Genomic DNA, 22,241 nt, shown 5'->3' with positions numbered 1-22,241 from the left:
TGTTGTTCCAAAGTTCATTGAGGAATTCAGTTGTGACGAGTGTGATCAGAGAACACTGACTGTAACTCTCATAACAAAGCTTACCAATACTCGACAATGAAGTTCATAAAATTACAGATGCTCTGGACTTAGAAAAGAACTTCAGAACAAAGCATTTGAGCTAGAAAATCTTAAAAATGTGAGTGATATGAGCAGTGATCATGGTAAGTCATTTTAATGTATTGCTTTTATTATTAATTGCACTTGACTTCGCCTAAAATAATTCCTAATATCACTTAAATGTGCTTTACTTTACATCCAGTCATTCTAAATCACATTTAGGTGGTCCTAACTTCATTATTTGTAGTTTTTATGTCTTTAAAAACCATTATGTACTATAAAATGAATGTATTTCGCGCGAACGGCATAGCACAATATTAATTAATATATTTAATGCAGCCAAATAGCCTTAACAGAGAATATAGGTTACATTGATGGGTTACATATTTGCATAATCACGTATAGACATTGTTCTTCTTGTACAGAATTCAATGTGGTACTGTTCACACGTTTTTCCACATAGTTTGCACTCACAGTCTATACTTGGGTCATGGAGGGGTGACGGATCTCTTTCGCTTATATAATCTTTGCTGCGCGGTTTCGCGGTTGTGTTTTCATTGAGTGGGACGGCGCGGGATGTAATTGACTTCTGCAGAGTGGAGGGCTAGTGTTTGTACGCGGTATAACCTTTTCTTTCATTATATTGTATTTTGACGTTAGAACTGTGAAAGCTACCGCAAAACATGTGGAGTGATAGTGGTAAGACTTAGAGAAATGGAATTTTTGAAATGTACTGTATTTATTACTGTCATTACTTTTTCACAAGGTTTGCTTTGTGTGTTAAATGTATTTCAGGTATGAATGACGTCAGCGCAGGTGGCGGTGGCTTTTTAAATACGTCTCAATTTGCTTCACCATCTGACCAAGAAAAGAAGGTAAGATTTCCGGTATTGGTGTCGAACGTAGACATGTTCGTTTCGTAGAATCGGAACTATATGTATGTTTGTCGTTGTGTAAGGTATAAGAAAAACTTATTTCTTGTTACATGTTATTGTTTTAGCCAGCGAGAAGAGCACAGAATATTGTTCCTGTGACGGCTCATCAAATAATCAACAGTGGTGATGACTTTAAAATTGGGGAGTTCGATATCCAAGTGGTAAGACTTTTCTAAACATAAATCAATTCTTACAGAGAAGGGTAATTGGCGCAATACCTAAATTAAGGTAACAAGCTGCACTCACTCCTCCTAAGAAGCATCTAGTGGTAAGGTCAGGCTACCAACACGCAGCATGCTAACACGCTCCGTGTGCGAGTCAGAGGTTACCCTGACAGTGGAATGTAGATAGCAGCAAATCCACTCTCAACTTCCTTTGCTGCTCCCTGCTGTCACTAGCCTCAGCACTGGCACTAGGTTGGTAGTCCTAAGATCTTTACCCTACCTTTCCATACCCTGGGAGCACCCATATCATGTGGGAAAAAGGGCGCGATTCCTTTTCCGTCCTTCTTTCTTAATGTTGGGTTTCAAAGATTTCAACTGCTGTCGATGATCTGCAAATGGATTTTGGGATCATTAGGTTGCACAAATTCTGTTGAATGATTCACAGTCTGGCGAATGTTGCCTTCCTCTCATAACTTGCTGTAGACGTTCGATCTATCGGTACATACTTTTGTCCAGGAAGTATGAATGATTCAATCACGGGTAGAAGGGTGGCGGTGCTCCTACATTCAATCTGAATTGCAAAATACTTTTTGGTTTCCTAGTTGATTTCCATGAAAATCCACATACCTACTGCTCGAATTTGAGCACTTTCAGGTACAGATATGAATCTCGTCTCTATGGTCTTGACCACCAATCTGGTAAGAATCGTTGGTTACTATGACAAGGCGTACTTCACGACAATACAAGTAGTGTTACAATACAGTGCACCTTCACCTCTGGCAGTGGCAGTGCAGCCAACATTACATTAATTCAGTACTTTGCCTAATTGACACCTAGGCATGGTCAAACTTAAGTATTGTTAGAAATGTTAAATGTAGAAAAGCATAGCTGGCAATTCATCATATAACCGATGCCTGCTTTGCTTCTCTTCGTCAACGCTATTGTCTGTGCTCTGTAGACCAGGCAGGTTAGCCGTGCGTTTATGGGCCCGCAGCTGTGAGCTTTCACCCGGGAGATAGTGGGTTCGAGCTCCAAGATGGTTTTCCGTGGTTTCCCATTTTCACACCAGGCAAATGCTGGGGCTGTACCTTAATTAAGGCCACGGCCACTTCCTTCCCACTCCTAGACCTATCCTATCCCCTCGTCGCCATAAGACCTTCTCTTTCGGTGCGACGTAAAGCCAATTCCACGTGCTCTGTGGCAAAGAACACAATCATTTTCTTTGTTAGGAAGAAGACCACACTATTTATAAAAGTGATGTTTTGCTCCGATCCAGCAAATGCACCAAATAACACTTTGACTGATGGGGTAAATTCTTAACTGAAAACAAAAATTGTGAAATCGAGAGAAAGCCAGAAGAAGGCTTCAATTAACCGAAGGGAGTATAACTCTCAAAACTTTTACAAACACCTCTAACAACTGGCAGTCATACTGATAATTTCCCATGTTCCACACACAGATTCATCATGTAATCGGTACTATTTGCGCACCTTTTAGTGATAGATGGACACACTAGTGCTGAATCAGTCAACCTCGGTTATCTTCGAGATTTGTAATGGCAACCTTTGAAACACAAACTATGAATCACTTATGGATCGCGTGCGACATCTGGTGTACACTTTACGTACTAGTACTGTTGTTGTTTACACAGCAATGCCAAACTATAGAATTCATGCTAGGAACAAGATTTGGATCAAGAAATGTTATATAATGTGTGTGTGTGTGTGACACAGTTGTTGGCTTAAGATAATAAAGGTTTAGAAAATTAATATCGATCGATCATATTATCGATTCAATTCAGATTTCATTTCCATTTAGTTGGCAGTATTACCGGAACCGGGAGAGCTCCCTCCTTACTCCTCACCCCCCCCGGACAAAAATCTATCACTAAAAGGTGTGCGAATAGTACCTGCTTTACTGTTGGGAAAACCACTGGTCAAAATTAACTGCCAAAGTCAGTACAGATTAGGGACCCTACTTGCCGATACACATCTTACACTTACCGTTCATCTTGCATGTTGGCACTCTTTTTACCATAATTTTGTCGTGACTTGCGAGTTTATACATACTGCAACTCACGTGTTGTGAAAAGTTACTACTATTACATATGCGAGAATAGGTAATGCATATTTGATCAAAAAAGGCTTTCACGGCCACAGATCTTAAAATCACAGGAATAGAACCAGCTTTTGGACGAAACTCTGCATAATGCACACGGCCTAACCACCCAAAAGCTGGTTCTATTCCTGTGATTTTAATGCATATTTTCTTTTTCTGTAGGATTGTAAAGGAATTTGGATATAGCCAGGTAAAATGGAATTGTGGGATGTTCGAATAATGCATTTAATAAAGTAGTTGCTGAAATAACGAACACAGCATTTTATATATACGGTCTTATTTTGTCCAATTGTTATGTAGAGAATTCAGTTAGGATGCCTAACAAGCAAGGAAAATCTACAAAACTGCTCCAAAAAGGAAAGGACATTATCTTCTGTATTGTATGATAATTTTTTGACATAGTGAGAAAGTTGAAATGGAAAGAAATTTTGTTATTAACTTAACCTAACCTACCTTGTCCTGTCTCGACTTTGTGTGTATTCTTATTGACTTATGACATATGTGTATGTAATATATTTGCTTGTATATATTATTACAGTGTGGTTTCACTTCAATCCAACAATTAACAGCAAAATTCAAGAAGGGAGCTTAATTATTATTTACACCAGGCAAACACTGGAAGAATACCGGTTATAGTAATGCGTATATTAAAATAATGGCAGAAATATATATAGCATTACATTGAGGGACGGCGAGAGAGTGTGTTTCTTTCCTTACTCCATCATTGAGCTTGAAAACCAACTTTTTATATATATATTGTCTGTACATTGCTCAGAATTTTAAAAGAATGGTATTTTTGTATCGGTCATGTCCACAGTAACAAAGAAATGCATTTCTTAATTTTCTGTCATTTATGTCTGTGTGTGTATGTATGTACAGGCATCTTGAGGAAATGGTGAAGAGAATCTAATGAAAATCTATATGTAAAGTCGGGGAATGATGCACTACAATCTAGACTATAAATTATTTTATTCACGCTGAGTGCAATGGTAGTGTAGGGGAATTAGTCCTATCGATAAATACTACATAACTAAAGTTACATAGAATTAAATTTCTGATCATTTATTTATTTTTACCGTACCGGCTATGATGTCAGAGATATTCTTGAATTTAGATTATTGTTGCTAAGTCCATATGAAGGCTGAACCACGAGAAAATGGTTGAACAGATTTTAATAAAAATCGGTATGTTAAGTTTGGGAATAAGGTGCTACAGTCTATGTTATAAATAATTTTTATTGATGCTGGATGAAGTGGTAGTTTAGGGGAAGTGCTTAAAATTTAATTTTTTCAATACCTATGTTATTGATCTGATCAGAATATATTACATAGGCCTACTGTAACAGAAATTACAGAGAAAATACATGTTCAAATCATTTATGTCTTATGCAGCTTTACCGCATCCACTGTGATAATAGAATAATGATTTTAAACTTAATTCACAGGAGTAGAACCAGCTTTTGGGTGGCAGACAAACCACATGGTCCCGCCATGTTAGCAAGTTAGCAGAGTCTTGGAGGGGCGTGCGAATCCAACTGATAAGCCCGAATGGCACGTCTGGGTGAAACTCTTCAAACGCACACAGCCTAACCACCCAAAAGCTGGTTCTATTCCTGTGATCGTAAGATCTGCGGCCGTGAAAGCCATTTTTAGTATTGTATCTCCATGGGGAGAAGAGATTTTTGAAAACGGAGAATTCACTTCTCCGTCAGCAGGTTAGTAATCCCCATTTGCTAACATGGCGGGATCACGCGGTTGGTCTGCCACTGCTAAGCAGAGTCTTGGAGGGGCATGCCAATCCAACTGATGAGCCCGAATGGCACATCTGGGCGAAACTCTGCAAACGCACACGGCCTAACCGCCCAAAAGCTGGTTCTGTTCCTGTGATTGTAAGATCTGCGGCCGTGAAAGCCATTTTTAGTATTAAACTTTGTTGCTTAGTCCATATCAACACAAGCATTGTTAACATGAAAATATTGTTTAATCATGTTAAATAGCGATGGTTTTTGTCATGATTGTCTCCAGGTGTAAAACCGTGTGATCGTCGGTCCGAATAGGAAAAATGTGAAGATTAATTTTAAAAATGAGAAAAAATGTAAAGGAACAATCGCTCGAAGAATAAGACAAGAGGGAGTCATGAATGAAGGAAGGACTGCCTTTACATTAGATGCTTATATCCCAGTTGGAAGAAAACAATATCGAAAGCTCATAAAACTGATTGTTTAACATTATATTGATCATTGTTGTGATGTGATTTGCCTCTATAGATAGATGGGATTACTGCTGCATCCTGAGTAAAACAGCATGCCTGAATATTGGTGGAACGTAGCTGGGGAGTTAGATAACTTGCACATTCTGTATGATTGTCCCGCCAACGGCGGGTACTGCAGCTAGTTGTGAATATCTTGATTTCTCATTTACTTCGATATGGGAACCTTTATTATTGATGCTTATTGAGGTTACAATTTGTTATGGTTATGTCGGTTGATTTCAGTATGTAACTAGTCAAGTTGGCAGCAGTGATGAGCCATTGAAAAAAAAAACGAGAGTACGGTGGCGATATTTACATTTTAGTTTATAGCCTTACGTGCCGAATACTATAGTAAGTTCAGTGCAAGCCTCAATTGAGTTGCCAGTTATCCCCTTGCCGCCACTGGATAATAGCTGCCTGACTCATATAGCTTGCGCAGTGATATGGTCTTGGTTAGTCTGCGATAAGGTTCCATACAGCTTACAGCAAGATTGCTTCTTATATAGGAGTAATTGAATTGGTTAGTGCATTTCATGATTTCTGAATTAAGTGTGGGAACAGTGTATTTTCATGTGCTGTAGGTGGTTTTTAAAGCACTCATCTGCTGGGAGAGTGAAATGAGAATACCGTGAACAATTTCCTGGAGCGCACATGTCAGTACGTTATGGAATAAAAAATTATGTGAAAATTTATGATGTTTGTGAAAGACTTGAGAGATCAAGTTTCCAGTTATTCCCCATGTCATGATTGGATAATTGGATGATGCAATAGCTGCCTGACCCATACAGCTTGTCTTGGCTAGTCTACGAGAAAGTTCCTTACAGCTTACGGCAAGATTGCTTCTTATACAGCAGTAATTGAATTATTTAGTTCATTTCATGGTTTCTGAATTACAGTACGTGTTGGAACAGTGTATTTTCGTGTGCTGTAGATTTTTAAAGCGCTAACCTCCTGGGAGAGTGAACAATTTCCTGGAGCGTATGCCAGTATGTTATGCAATTAAGATAAATGTGAAAATTCAGGATATTTGTGATTAAGTTGAGTGATCATCGCTGAAAATTTTCCAGGAAACTGGCTCAGAAAAATGAGGTTTCATGTTCTTCTGCACAGTAGGCAGAAGAAAAGTTAAACCTTACAAAGTCACAGAAGTGCAAAGTTCAAGCCCGAGAGATTTTATTTTACTTAGCTTATGGCTAGTACAGTGTTATAAGTTACATATAAATATAAAAGAAATAATAAAGAAGTAATTGGAAAAAAAACACTAAACGATCAGCCAAACTCGGGGAGAGTTCGTAAATTTAAATTCAATTTTCCAACCACTGAAAAGTTTCATTTGTAGTCCATATAAAATCTTCCAAGGGCCCTAAGTATGATCTCCTTGGGTAGAAAGTGGTGATATGCCGGATAATCTGCTTTCCTCACCGTTGTCACACTCGGGGGAGGATCTTATACCCCATTTATGTAGCAATAAGCCACACTGTCCATGATTGGTGCAAACTCTGTTGGGGGCAACTCAGGTTTTTCTTGGGAGATTATAGCCAGCTGGTGGATGCTGAACACTAAAGAAGGCCTGCCATTCAAATGGAGCTGTGTTCCACTCCAGTTGCCGTTCACGAAATCCATTATAGGACCTATTGATGAGCTTCCTGGAAGTTTGAACGGAAGGAAATCTTTATTTCAGACATCCAAACCTAACAATCGGGTCTTCATGGATGGGGAGAGCTGGGCTCGTTAATACTTTCCTAAACTCACAAATCAGATTATTTTGTCTTCGTATACTTGGAGGTGGTTTGTAACTCAACACTGGCAACCAAAAAAGTGGAGTAGATTTGACTGCACAGCTGACAGTGTGCATTGTCTGGTTCAGGACTGTGTCAGTCCTCTTTAACATATGGGTTATTCAGACAAACAGACAGAAGAATAATACTCAGCTGAAAAATATACCAACCCCATTGCTGACAATCGAAGAGTGCATGCCAAGGCTCCCCATGAAGATCCTGCAGGTTTTTTAACGATAATTGTTCCTTCTCTGAGTTTAGCGCGCTGTTCATTGAATGTATCTTGAACGATAGTGTCCAATCAAGAGTTACTCCAGGGTACTTGGGGTTGGGATTACGCAGGGTAGCCAAAGCTGCCATGTGGAGTCACCACGACTAACAGTAATACGTATTAAGGGTGCTGCATGATCTAAAGGAAATCTTGACCTATTCCTGTGTTTCCAGTAATCCAGAACCTAACTAGCCACTAACTGTAATTTCCATCCACACCTTGGTTAGTGCACTATGTGCTCATTATATTGGCAACCATGTAAAACCATCAGCATGCTGAATAGAGAACAGTGGACTAAAAAGAGAACAACAGGGAGGTTGAGTTGATGTCATTGTTGCTACAGCAACTGCCTGCAGAAGTCCAAAAAATTTATATGAAATGCTATGCAATGAAGAAAATGATATGCTGTGAATGAAATACAATGATATGAATATTTCTTCTTCAAGGGCGATATAAATATGAAAATAACATTAAAGACCATTTTCCTGGTTTATCTGTTGCTAAAAAGTTGATATACCGAGCTCGATAGCTGCAGTCGCTTAAGTGCGGCCAGTATCCAGTATTCAGGAGATAGTAGGTTCGAACCCCACTGTCGGCAGCCCTGAAAATGGTTTTCCGTGGTTTCCCATTTTCACACCAGGCAAATGCTGGGGCTGTACCTTAATTAAGGCCACGGCCGCTTCCTTCCCACTCCTAGCCCTTCCCTGTCCCATCATCGTCGCCATAAGACCTATCTGTGTCGGTGCGACATAAAGCAACTTGTAAGCAGTAATGGTGGTGATTATTGTTTTAAGATGAAGTACAAGTGGGCAACCATCCTCTGTTAACACTAATCAGAGGGGAAAATGTAAGGGGTCCGACACATCAAAAAATGAAGGTATCGGCTAAAGAAGGACAAGGGCCATGAAGTGTGTGAAAATGAAGGACTCCCTAGGCCTACATACATAATACCGCAAGGGTCGGAAAGGAGCTAGTTGACCAAGGGAGGTCAGGTAGGATAGGTGAAAGTGAAGAGCCTGTCACAAGTAAGTGGAAGCAATGCTAGAACTCTGCTAAAGGGCCCTGTGGTCACCAACCCACACTCCCAAGTAAACACAAGCATTGTAAATTATCATGCATTATTAAATACACTACGCCTTAACAATTTAATCCAGTGGACTGTTAACGTGTCTTCCTCATTTCCTGCTAAATTACTTTCAAATCAACTGTTTCTTTTTACACATTAATGGTAAGAGGGGACTCATAATTCTATCATTTTGCCCTTTGAAACATTTTTCACCACCACTACCATCACTAAAATTGGTATAAGATGATGATAAAAGGAATTGGGATAGAGGACTGAACCATTGAACATGCTTTAGAATTTTGCAGTCATTTATTAATAGGGAGACGATGGCAGTGTATAAAGATGTTGAGGTTGTGATCAAACTTTTGATTTCCAATATACTGTACCAGTAAAAGAGCCCGACTTGATGATTTATTTTCAATGTAAGCATGGAATAGTTCTCAGGGCTAAAATGGATGAATATTAGCTAGGGCTTGGTACAGGAGGCAGGGTCCTATCTATAAGAAAAGCTTGAATCTGATTTGATAAGAGTTTATTCATGTAATGCATATTAAATTGCACGTCTCCTCATGGTAGATAGGGGTTGTCTTCCACATTGTCCTTTAAATGGCACGGGTCTCTAGCTCACCAGGGCGCACCGGCTGGAACACGTTCCAGAAGATGCTCAAGTACTCCGTCAAGATGCGGACGGACCATCCAGGTTGGTTGCATGGAATACGCCTCAAATTCCCGATGCTCGTGATGACCTCCGCTGGTTCCTGACGATGTTGAGGGTAATCACATTACCCAAGTACAATGAGGTTGATGCCCACAAAACTCCGAAAATGTGTTCGTCACTCGCAGAATTGATAAGTCGAAGTTCATGAAAACCTTAAATAATTAGTTTTCACACCATTAGTAAAATCACTAGTCAATGTTTATAAAGACTTTCAAGAATTCACTCTTTAACACTCATGGAAATGACAAGTCCGTGTTCATGAAGACTTTCAATGATGTTATAGTTCATCAATGGCAAAATTTACAAGTCTTTAAGTAATCTCTGGCAAAAATCACAAGTTTATGCTCATGGAAACTTTCGAACAAATTTAGAGTTCATCACTCGTGAATATTCCAAGTCCTTGAATAATCACTGGCGAAAAGTTAGTCCATCACTGCTAAATATGACCAGTCTTTGAATAATCACTGGCGAAAAGTTAGTCCATCACTGCTAAATATGACCAGTCTTTGAATAATCACTGGCGAAAAGTTAGAGTCCAACACTGGTAAAAATTACAAGTCTTTGAATAATCACTGGTGAAAATCACAAGTCTACGCTCATGAAAATTTTGAATAATGTTAGAGTTCATCACTCGTAAATATTACAAGTCTTTGAATAATTACTGGCGAAAATTTAAAGTCCATCACTGGTAAATATTACAAGTCTTATTTATGAAGACTTAGAATAATTCAGAGTTCCTCAACACTCGTAAATATTACAAGTCCCATTTATAAAGACTTAGAAGAATTCAGCACTCGTAAATAAAGACTTCGAGGAAATTCAGAGTTCCCCAGTGAGACTATTATTTCCAGCATTTAAACAAAAACATTAACACTGGTTCCACGTGACGACAACTTCGGTCACTGGGTATTGGCAAACCACTTGCGAAGCATACTGATCCCGAGGTGTCCCTTGATGAGTTAAATACATATTTCTCCACGGAACGTCTTACTCCTGACACAATGACAGTACAAAATACCATTGATAATATATTAAGGCAACAATCCCCAGTCCGTCCTGTATTTGAATTTGATACCGTTACAGAACATGAAGTAAGAAGGGAAGTTAATTCAATAAAATCTCACGCAACAGGAGCTGATGAAATTCCCATTTCATTTGTGACTTACATAATACTGCCCATTTTTACGCATTTACTTAATACCTGTCTTACTTCAGGCAAAATCCCAATTAAATGGAAAGATGCACTCATTGTCCCTGTCCCAAAAGTCTCTCCTGCAAGCAATACATCTGACTACCGACCTGTCTGCATCCTCACAGCACTTTCTAAGGTTCTGGAGAAGATAATGCATAAACAAATTGTTAAATACTTGGAAAAACATTCTGTACTTGATCCCTTACAGTCTGGTTTTAAGAAAGGACACAGTACTGCAACTTCACTAATCAAAATCACGGATGACATTAGACGGGCTATGGACGAACGAAAACTGACTATACTTATCCTTCTAGACTTTAGCAGTGCGTTTGACACTGTAAATATAGACATATTGTTAGCTAAGTTACAAAAACTTCACATGGCTCATTCTGCTATTCAGCTCTTGGGCTCATACCTCAAAAACAGACGACAGCGAGTTGTATCAAACATGAAGACTACAGAATGGAGGACTAAGTTATCTGGCGTTCCCCAAGGGTCTATTCTTGGACCTCTGTTGTTCTTAATCTATATTAATGACATTTCTTCTCATCTGAACGACTGCAACTATCATCTTTATGCCGACGATCTTCATATATACTCACACTTTAAGGTCCCTGACATTGACAAAGCAATCCACCATATGAACTCGACTTTAAATTCAATTAGCTCGTATGCTAAAGAGAACTGCCTATTAATTAACCCGAAGAAAACGCAAGCAATCATTATAGGACAATCTAGACTTTTAAATACGCTAAACATCATACAACAGCCTAACCTCATGCTCTGTGGAGAAGCTATACCTTTTCAGAAGTCTGTAAAAAAACCTAGGCGTTGTCATGAATGACACATTAAACTGGAATGACCATATAACAAGTGTCTGCAGAAAAGTATATGCATCTCTTCACCCCCTAAAAATGAAACAATCCATTCTTCCACACAGCATGAAAATAAAACTTATTCAAACCCTCATTTTCCCAATAATTTATTACTGTGATGTCATATTAACCGATGCAACTGCAGAACAAACTATGAAACTTCAAAGGGCAATGAACTCTTGCATACGATTTATATTTTCTTTGAACTTTAGGACACATATTTCCCCTTATTATGAGAAGCTATCCTGGCTGAAAATTGATCAACTAAGGAATTTACATACTGCGACACTAATTTTTCGACTTCTGAACGAATCTACACCTGAATACCTATCCTCACATTTTTAACTTCCTCTCATCTTTCCATGGACATAATACCAGATCGACTTCTACCCTTATACCGGTTAATCATTCATCTGTATACAGTCACTCTTTCCAAGTGTCTGGGGCAAGGCTATGGAACACACTCCCTGTCAGTATACGTAATAGCACTTCAACAGTCTCATTTAAACGGTCTTGTCAAGATTTCCTCTTAAATACGTGACCAGCTTGTATGAATGTTAGTGTGTATGATTGCAAGCGTGATTTAGAACTATTGTTAGGTGAAGTAGATGTAGATAGGCTAGATAATATTAATCATTAAAAATAACAATTATAATCTGTTATAATATTACTCCATAAATTTAGGTAGCACCTAGGGTCTGCTAGTGTTATTTTACCAAAGTATGTGATTATGTACTGTACATAGTGGTTAAGTGTAAGAGAGGGCCGTGAGCCCTAACTTCGCCACATACAAAGGCATAAAATAAATAAATAAATACTATAACCACACGGAGATAGCTTCCGTCGATTATGGCAGCGAGTAGAGCCACGCTGACTACTCGACTGTCACTGACTGACTGAGATATCAGGCTATATTGAGCCCTCCTTATATTTGGTTTGGGGACATCTACGTCACATATGCCGTGAAGCTGGTTATCTCCTAAATCCCTCGACAGATTTTCTTAAAATTCAAGCATTGCGATGTTTATGTAATTCCTTTTAAAATGACATGTTGCTCAAGTCGCTACCACAATTATTATAGGAGTTTTAAATTTTTTCTCCATCGAATGTTCCGGAAGGTGTGACGCTTGAATCTGGAACATACGAGTTCAGGCTAGCTGCGCGTGGCATGACAGGCGGGTGATCTAATTAGCCCCTGCGGCTACGTCACATATACAGCTATTCTCAGCTTGCTCGCTCGTCCTGCTGAATGTAAACAAACCAGGCTTGCACAGAGTAATACGCGTGGTGATAAAATACGATCAACTCTCAAAAAATATGCATGTACAGGTCGTAACTGGTACAATACCTACAAGGAAGAAAAAGATCACAGATATTTTGTTCTCCATAAAGCCTATTTTTTTATTCTCTTTGCTGAGCAAAGAGTACGTATGTGTCTGTAGGTTTAGCAGGCGGCTCTACGTCATCACCGCAAATGAATTCGTCCTGATGGATAATAGACTTATTTACAACGCAGAGTCATCACGTTGAATGTCAGTATCCTTACAGGATACATTGGTTACACAGACACAAAGAGAACATGTAGCCCAGACACACTCGATGCAGAATGATGCTAGTTTAAGTCTCTATAAAACATGATGAAATATTACATCGTGTACAAGGGTAAGTTCTGTACGTGGGGGTGTGATCACTCTTCCGAATGCTACCACAAAACTATAGATATAATGTTTGTTGTGGTTATGCATAGCGTTTGTATCTATATGGGAGGTGAATTACATTTTGATAATGATTAAAATTAAGTAGAAAAAATATTAAATTCAAGGAACATAGAATACCATGCACTAATTCTTTTTTGTGTGACTACATCTGTCTGTGTTTATCCTATTGTGTGTTCTTATCCATGTGCCTGTCTTTCTTTATATGACTTGATTTGCGACTTTGTTTGTTTTCATTACTTAGTTTGTAACAAGTTACTAAACAAATGGTTCTCATGAAGCTCCTTTTTAATCTATAATATTATGTGATAATACAATAGAACATTTCCAATGAACTGTTCTTTGATGGTTATGGTAACAGACCTAACTGGGAAAACATGAAGGCCACGCTGAGTAGCTCATACGGTAGATCACTGGCCTTCTGAGCTCAACTTTGGCAGGTTCGATCCTGACTCAACGGTTTTTGAAGGTGTTCAAATACGGCAGCCTTGTGTTGGTAGATTTACTGGCACATAAAATAATTCTTGAGGGCGACAATTCCGGCACCTCGGCGTCTCAAAAAACCATAAAAATATAGTCAATCGGATGTAAAACAAATAACATTATTATTTAAAATATGAAAGTCCCGTTATTTAGATCCAGGACATTATATCAGTGTCAATCAGGCATATAATGCTAGTGATCAAACTTTCGAATTCCAACATACCTACAAGGAAGAAAAAGGTCAGAGGTAATTTGTTCTCCATAAAGCCTATTTCTTTATTCTCTCTGCTGATACAATTTCCACCTTTTAAAACAGAAGTTCCTCATGCTTTTTAAATTTTTTTTAGATCACCCTCTATATATTTGGAAATATTTGAGAAATATTAGTAACTGAGGGAATGGTTCACATCAAGCATTACTTGAGTAATTAACTCACTTCTGTACAAAATTTCACTGATGGGAGATTGAGATTTTTTTCCATAAAATCAGTTATTCAGAATTTTAATTTGACTGAAGTACTTTGATTTTTCCCCTTAATAAACTATGTTGTCAAGTCGTAATAACTAGGGATAATTAGAGGTACCTGTTTTTTGCAAAGCGCACAATTGCATAATGTTACACATTCAGCTTAAAACATGTAACTATTTGCCTTTAAGCAAAATCGCGAAATAATCAACAATATTATTTGGAATCACTATTTGATCAAAGAAGCATAATGAAAGGCGATTCAGAAAATGAAGTGTCTCATCTAATAAAGAACTTTCAGCATCGGAATATCTTGACCCATACACAGTGTTTAGGGATCTAGTTGGTACGTGTAGATCAGGTAAAGATGTTGATGTGATTTGTCATTCTTCTTTCCCTAAAATCAGCATACGGGCATTTTATGGAAGCTGCAGAAGGCTTTATGGATCCCAGTCAGTATTGTTGACAGTGAGAGGTGTTTTTAACGTATTGTAATATATGTAATGTATGGCAGGAGAACAGCTCTGACTCCCATTCATGGTATCTGCCTTTTTCAGACTGGTGTATAAATTATCTGCATGTTAAAGTGGGAGGATAACATTTTTTCGTGCTTTGATATATGTAATACTGTACATATTTTCAGCAGAAGCAAAATTCATGTTCTACGTATTTAAAAGAAGATTATAATGTTTTACTGCAAATATTCTACCAACTACCTTTTGGTTTAGTGTTTACTGCTCAAAATTGGAAATACAAATTTAGCAAAATTTTTGACGAAATAAAATAAAAATAGCGAAAAATATATCAACAACTATTTTTAAATGATGAGATTTGGCAAACATTTTACCACTAACAGGTGTACCTATGGATAACTTCCTGTTTGAATGTTGTACACTGCTTAAATTAAAATCATTAACATGGGTGGCATCGTAGACAGCACTGTTTGATTTAGTATCGAAGGATTTTGATGCAGTTGTACCAAATGTTGTACCATATATAAGGAAGACCTTTAACAATTTTTGTATTACTGACTGTTACATTTATTATTATTATTATTATTATTATTATTATTATTATTATTATTATTATTATTATTATTATTATTATTATTATTTTATTTATTTATTAATTTTATTTTACATCTTATGGCCTACATTGGACCACTCAATTTCTTGATTTCCTATCTGCCCAATGTTTTTTCATTCTGAGAGATCCTGCCTTCCTTTGTTCTGTTGAAAATACTCTCCCATTAGACTTTTTATTGATCTTGGTCTGTAGCCTGGTGTGTGTGTGTCTTGAAATATCTTAACACGCGAGAGGCCACACCCGTGGCAGTTTGCCGCACTTTTTCAACATTTGTTAATAATTTTGTTGCCAGCCGCTGTAGGGCTTAGGGCGCTCGTTTCATTCCTTCCCTCCCTCTCTCCCGCCTGACGTTGATTATCGTCTGTGTATTGCCTGCTGCGTTGTGGAGTATTTTAAGTTTTCTTTCACTCGCATCTGCCATTGTCTTCGTGCGACCCCTCGCATAGTGCATTCTTACTTGGCTGCATTTCCAAGAAACTTTCTTCAGTAAAATTCATGAAGTTTATGGTGTGGTGCTATAGTTTTATCTTGAATTGTGACCAAATCATTCATTGAAATGTACAAATGCAATGTTGAGGCAATTTGCGTACGTGCGACCTCTCGCGCTCTTTAAAAACTCTCGTAATTTTACCAGATTTTTGCAAAAAAATTAATTAATTTTTTTATATTCAGAAAATATTTTTATGGGGTAATTATGTTAGTACTAGTTGAAAGGCAGTTAAACAGGGCACATATTTATATTTTTATCAGAGCATTCACTGCAAAAGGAAAATAGCAGCTCATTAAAATATTAAGCGTGAGCAATTTGCCTTCGTGCAACCTCTCGCGTGTTAATTTTTTCTGTTTTGTTTTAGAGATCATCTATTGTTATTTGTAGTTCTTTAATATCCTCCTTAATTTCCATTATCCATTTAATCTTGGCCTTGCGATTCCATAATTTTTTTTATTCTTCTTCTGCTATTTCTGGTGTAAGGTAAGATGTCCAAAGACTGATATACGTTTTTCCTAATTGTGCTCAATACTGGTTCAATTTCCTTATAAACTGTTTTATTTGATTATTATTATTATTATTATTATTATTATTATTATTATTATTATTATTATTATTATTATTATTATTATTATTTCTTTTTTTTTCCTCTCGCATTTAATGTTGGTCATGTGGTTAACATTTTTCTAGGTCACTTTGGTAGGACTTGTTGAAGCCATTGAAGCTACTTCCACCAAAATAACATACACCCTCTCAGATGATACAGGTACTGTTAATGCAGTCTTGTGGTTGGAAGGCCCTGTGGTAAGTGAAATACTGTATTTTTGAAATACTGTCCCCAATTTACATTAATAATATAGTACGCGAACCTTTTCTTGAGCCCTGAGCTCCATAGTAATGAATGGAAACCAGGGCTCAAGAAAAGGTTCGCGTACTATAATTGGAGGGGTTTATCCTTCACTGGTGCCTGTTTATTAGTATAATTATTATAACAATGACTTTTCAAAACTTTCTGGTAGTACTGTATTGTTGACATTTTGAAAAAAAACTTGAAAGATGAATGTCGTATATCTGTAAAATATTTTTCTTTCACTGTTGGAAATCTTAATAAGCATAGAGGTATTTGTGAATCCACTGAACTGATTTTTCCCGTATATAAATGGACACTTTTATCAAATGCTAGGATTTGTCTAAGGATTATCTTCCACTCCTATACCCCAGATGGATTTTCTACTCTAGAATGTAATTGTAATTTACATTATGTCCAACCAGGAATGTTTCTGTCTACTGGTGTTAATGAGGGTACGAGGTAACTTATTATGGGTTATATTGGGCTTAATTTATTTTAATTGAATTGGGAATAAAATAATACAATGGAACTTCATTGTGTTAGGTATTTATATATAACCAGCTGTACTCGTGCACTTTGCTGCACATACAAGGAACTATATGAGTTTTAAGAATTTTACCTATGAAATGGACAGTGTTATATAATAGCATTATAACATGATATGCACCAAAATAACACTGAAATTATTGCTCATATACCTGTCCACGTTTCCCTAGATACAAAGAATTTATATATTGAATATAAATGTTTGACATCTTGTGAATTCAGTATTGCATTGATTTCTGCAATTATGGGTCTCTCAGCAGGGCAGAAGGTGTTTACCATGGGACATAATTTCTGGTCATATGGAGTGGAGCATCAGAATGAGGAGAGTTTGCTTCACGTTAAAGAACATTACAAGGAGTGATTTAATTCTTCTTAAGACATTGTCTCCAAATGTAGGTAGACGATCCACATGGCCAGCTCTGATCCTGACGTTTCAGCCATGCCAATGTGAATTTATTGGAATATCTCTCAGGATCTTTAATGCAGTGGTTTCCCGTTGCCTTCTGCATCCTAATGCCATTGACCAAACTGGTTTCTCCGCCTTTGGGAACAATTTCTTGTCCCCAGGACAATAGAGTGCGCTTACCCATACCCGCTCATCCACTCTCAAAGAGACTGTTGGCACTTGGTATAGGGGATCTCCTTATACTGGGAGATAATCGGTCCCTTCATTCGTTAGCCGCCTGCATATAAAATATAATTTTTATATGCAGTCGTTGCCCCCTCTCTACCGCGGGGAGGTGAATGTCAGGATTTCACCATCATTGAAACAAGGACCAAATGGCATTTCCTTGTTTCTCTGGTTCTTTAGAGAGGAGTGATTTAATTAGGAGGCACCAAATAACAAAATAATGATAGGTGTTGTTTACAAGTTCTGTTACACGGGATGAGTCTTATGACAATGAAAGAGGACAACAGAACGGCGAAGAACCGTCGCCACAAATGAGAATCGTGAACAACTTCTCCAACAGGTTTTATATATGCAGTTATGGAATATTGAGCCCTTATTTCATCAAAGATGTTACACAGAATAAAAAAAAAAGTGTACCAGTTAATCTATAGAAACCTCTATTATCCCATTGTATGGGATTTGCACCATTTTTGTTGCTCTAGAAACTTACTCCTCCAACAGCCCACACCGTGGGTGAATCACCTTTCTGGAACGACACTTTGGAGATTATTGTTCAGTTCAGAACAGTGATGAGAGTTATGACATGTTAACTTTGGAGATTGCCTAATTTCTCAAGGAAGTCTATTCCCATACCCTTCCTGCTCCCCGAATCTCACAGTCCCAGCATATGGAGCCTGTTAAAAGAATCAGTTTTCAAGACATAACCCACCTGCAAATATTCCCGAATTATTCAAGATAATATAATTGTTTGTGTCTTTACAGTAACTTTCGTTTGTCATCATGTTCAATTCAGAAATGTTATGAACAGTGTGTGGCATGTAATATAAATTTTAAGCACATATTGTACCAATGCAGTTTAATAACATTTCAGTCATAAGAAGACCGAGACAACAATGGCAAGACACCTTAGCTTCAGACATGAAAATGTTGTCTGATCACTTAGGCCCAAAAAGGCGTTCGTAGATCTGAAGAGCAGGCGCTGCACCAGCAGGAAATGCTAAGTTGAAGAAGAAGAAAAAGAAAATATGTAAGAAGATGCAAAGGAACACATAATAGGGCAAACACTATGATCAGTGAGGAAAGAGGGAGCAATAGAAAGAGAAGACAAGGACAAACATGAAAACACAAAAGGTCAATCTCCTCATCTTCAAGTAGATAAGCTCTCTCCTAATCAATCCCTGTTCTTCTACATCAGTCTTTTCTAGCTTCATGAGGAGTGCAGGCATCAAGACTCATTGAGCGGTCATCTTGATAGATCCTCAGTCTGACACAGGAAACCTTATTAGTGCAGGAGATGGGAAAAAAAGCCTAAGATAAAGATGAATACAGGACAAACACAGAAGGAGAAAGGATCCCAATGGGTCGTTTGTTTTGCTGCATACAGTATTAAGCAGTTGAACCAGTTAAATTAAAAGGGGCAAAATACATTCAGTAGGATTATGTATATACATTATTTCTTTCTTACAGATGTATATAACATCTGTATTATGTTGGATATGGGAAGAGAAACAAGGCAGGATATATTCTGACAGAATTTTGTAGAAGAAATGAGTTGATTATTGATAACACATGGTTTCAAAAGAAAAACCGTCAAAAGATAACAAGGTATAGCTGGGATAACAAAATCAAAACCGTTATATAGATTACGTTGTGTTAGATGTAAGAATCCTCCCACATGAATCTTTTGAAGAAGATCACATAGTGGTGGTAGCAAAGACAAAGATGGGAAAAATACAAAAGATGACTGAGATAAGACAGACAGAAGCTAAGGGCATGAAAATTACAGGAGAAGGAATAGTTTCAGGCAAATGTCAAAACAAGATTACCAAAGGAAGATATCGGAAGGGTGGAAGAAGAATGGGCATACTTTAAAACAGTCATGGTGGAACCTGCAGAAAAGACCTGTGGAAGAGTATCAGGAAGGAAAAAAGACCAAGAAATGCCCTGGTGGAATGACAGGGTGAAAGTTGCAGTCCAACGATAGAAACAAGCATGGAAAAATGGCCAAAAAAGAGAATGACAAAATCTAGAAGGAATACAGGAACTGAAAAAAGGAATGCACCAAAGTGGTTCAAGAAGAGAAAAAGAAATATTGGCAAAAAATCACCAATCTCTTCAAGATGTAACAAGAAGCAAAACTGATGGCAGAGAACTAAATTCAAAATCTTTTTTTTTTTTTTCTCCAAGAGAAGAGTTTTAGCTGTTTCCAACATTGCCTCTCAAAAAATACACTTGTTACAACATTTTTATGAAAATTGGTATGTATAGTTTTTACATCATTTATTATAATCTGGAAAAAAGTTCAGCGCAAAATGTACCCTTTCAAATTAATCATAGCGACTAGTCAGAACATTGAAAACAATTAGAAGTGCTTCCTGGTATCAATACTTCAGATTTTGTGATGTAAACACTTTCGGAGGTTGTAGTAGAAGTCAAAATAAATGGTAAAATCTCAACAGTGCACATTTTGAGTTGTAACTCTTTTGTTCTCAGCCATTGAAATTATTTTATTCCACTGAGAAAAAAAATAAGAAAAACTCAAGTGAAAGTGCAAACTATATTGAAAATAAACAGGAAAAAGTGATAACACAGCAGTAGGATATGTTGCAGAGATGGGAAAGATACTTAGGGCAGCTTTACGATTTTCAAATTATCCCAGTACAATAGGGAGAAGTCAAAGTATGAGATTCATTGCAAACAGAAGATCAGGGAAACGATGTGTCCATTGCAGAGATTGAGTGGGCCAGTAAAAGGATGAGATGAGGCAAAGCAGCTGGAGTTGAAGAAGTCACTGCAGAAATGATAAGCAGCTGGAGCAATTAGTCTACAGTGCTTGTACAGACAGAGTGATATGGAAAAAAAAGGCTGTTCCAGAGGAGTGGACAAAAGGAGGTCATTATACTGATCTTTAAGAAAGGAGACAGGAAGTGGTCTGAAAACTACAGAGGAGTGACACTGATCTCTCATACAGCTAAGATCCTCAAAAGAATCTTGGATGAACAAATAAGAGACAGAGTAGAGGAAGACTTGCAGAACACAGGCATGGATTCAGAGGAGGCGGGTCCACATTTGAACCAATATTTACATTATGTCAAATAATGGAAAAGTATTGGAAATATGGAAAAGACATGGTAATGACTTTTCTAGGTATGTGACAGTGTCCCAAGGCATGTGGTATGGAAAACATTGATCAAGGCACACAGATTGGGAATAAAACAATGCTGATGGTAATAGCATTATATCAAAACTGTGGAAGCTGTGTCAGAACCAAAGTAGGGTATACTGAATGATTTAGAGTTGAGACAGGCTTAAGACAGGGAAGTGTATTGTCTTCCTTACTCTTCATTGTCATCATGGATAAGATTCTACATTATGCCAAAGAGAAGATTGGAAAGCAAATACAATCTGTGCTATTTGCTGACTACATTGTAATTTGGGGAGACAATGAAGAAGTACAGAAGCAAGCTGATAAACACTGTGAGCCCGGACGAGTCAAGTTAGCGTCCCTACCCTGCTCTGGTGTGTTTTAAACTATCAAAAAAAAAAAAAAAAAAAAAAAAAAAAACCCAGTTCTGTTAGTTCTTGCAACATAAATAAACAATTTCATATACATATTCTAGAAAAAGTGGACTATCACTTGAAATCAATTAAAAAATGTTATTCATTCTGTTATCCTTGTTCTTGCACTTGAAAAGTTTGATAGTTTTCAGTCACTGAACAACTGAATTACACATTATTATATTCCCAATACCTAGCTTTGGTATGGTAACACTCAAAACATTCTTCTATGCAAAGACCTATGGCACGTTACGGTTCTTTTTCTTCACAGCATGACCAGTGTTGGATTTGTTGTAGCAGACCTTGCACGTACGTGTCCTTCCTTCTTTGCGCCCACTGCAGGTATTCTGTGTGGAAAATGATCTCTACCTACTAGCCTTATCGCAGATGATGCTTGTGATTCTTCAGTAATTTCTGCTCCACCACCACTCGCCAAAACAAACGCCAAACGTTCCCAAAATTTTGGTAGGGGGAGTTTTTGTGAACAAGCCTTACGGTACAGTACATAGGCATTCACTATGGCAAGATGAAAGAGATGATGAATAATTTTTTCCACCACTTGATCGACTTCCTTGTGAATGCATAATATGCCAGTACTTGGTCGGACTTATCAACACCAATTTTGACTTTGTTATAGTCCATTGGTGCTGATGATTTGGATTTCTCGTGGCTCCCTCTTGATGCGGGTACTTCAATCATGTCAACATCATGTGCAGTGCTCAGCATATACACACATATCCATATCTCTGTATACAGTATAAATCTACTACTTGAGCGATGATTTAGACAGGTGACTCACTACACTTTCATTCTAAATCTGTGAAGTCATGTAATCCATCATTAGAACACACGTGTATAAATTTGAGCTTATCTAACTGGAGCGCGCGAGGTGTACATATGTCAGCAATTAGGTAAGATCTAGCTGAGCGCACATTGCTACGAAACATTGTC

At 37.6% G+C, this 22,241-nt stretch overlaps 1 protein-coding gene across 1 annotated transcript in view; it reads left to right on the top strand.

The window, feature by feature from the left end:
• The first annotated feature begins 624 nt into the window (after positions 1-624).
• Positions 625-22,241, top strand: part of RPA2 (Replication protein A2) — a 57,678-nt gene continuing 36,061 nt past the window's right edge. The window contains exons 1-4 of the mRNA XM_067150686.2: positions 625-798; positions 895-974; positions 1,100-1,195; positions 16,396-16,509. Of these exons, the coding sequence (XP_067006787.1) occupies positions 783-798; positions 895-974; positions 1,100-1,195; positions 16,396-16,509 (306 nt within the window). The 5' untranslated portion in view covers positions 625-782. The remainder of the gene's footprint in view (positions 799-894; positions 975-1,099; positions 1,196-16,395; positions 16,510-22,241) is intronic.

This window comes from Anabrus simplex, chromosome 7 (genome assembly GCF_040414725.1).
Source record: "Anabrus simplex isolate iqAnaSimp1 chromosome 7, ASM4041472v1, whole genome shotgun sequence".
NCBI lineage: Eukaryota > Metazoa > Arthropoda > Insecta > Orthoptera > Tettigoniidae > Anabrus > Anabrus simplex.
Note: the sequence above shows the minus strand (reverse complement) of the source record. Positions and strands in the feature narration are given on the sequence as shown.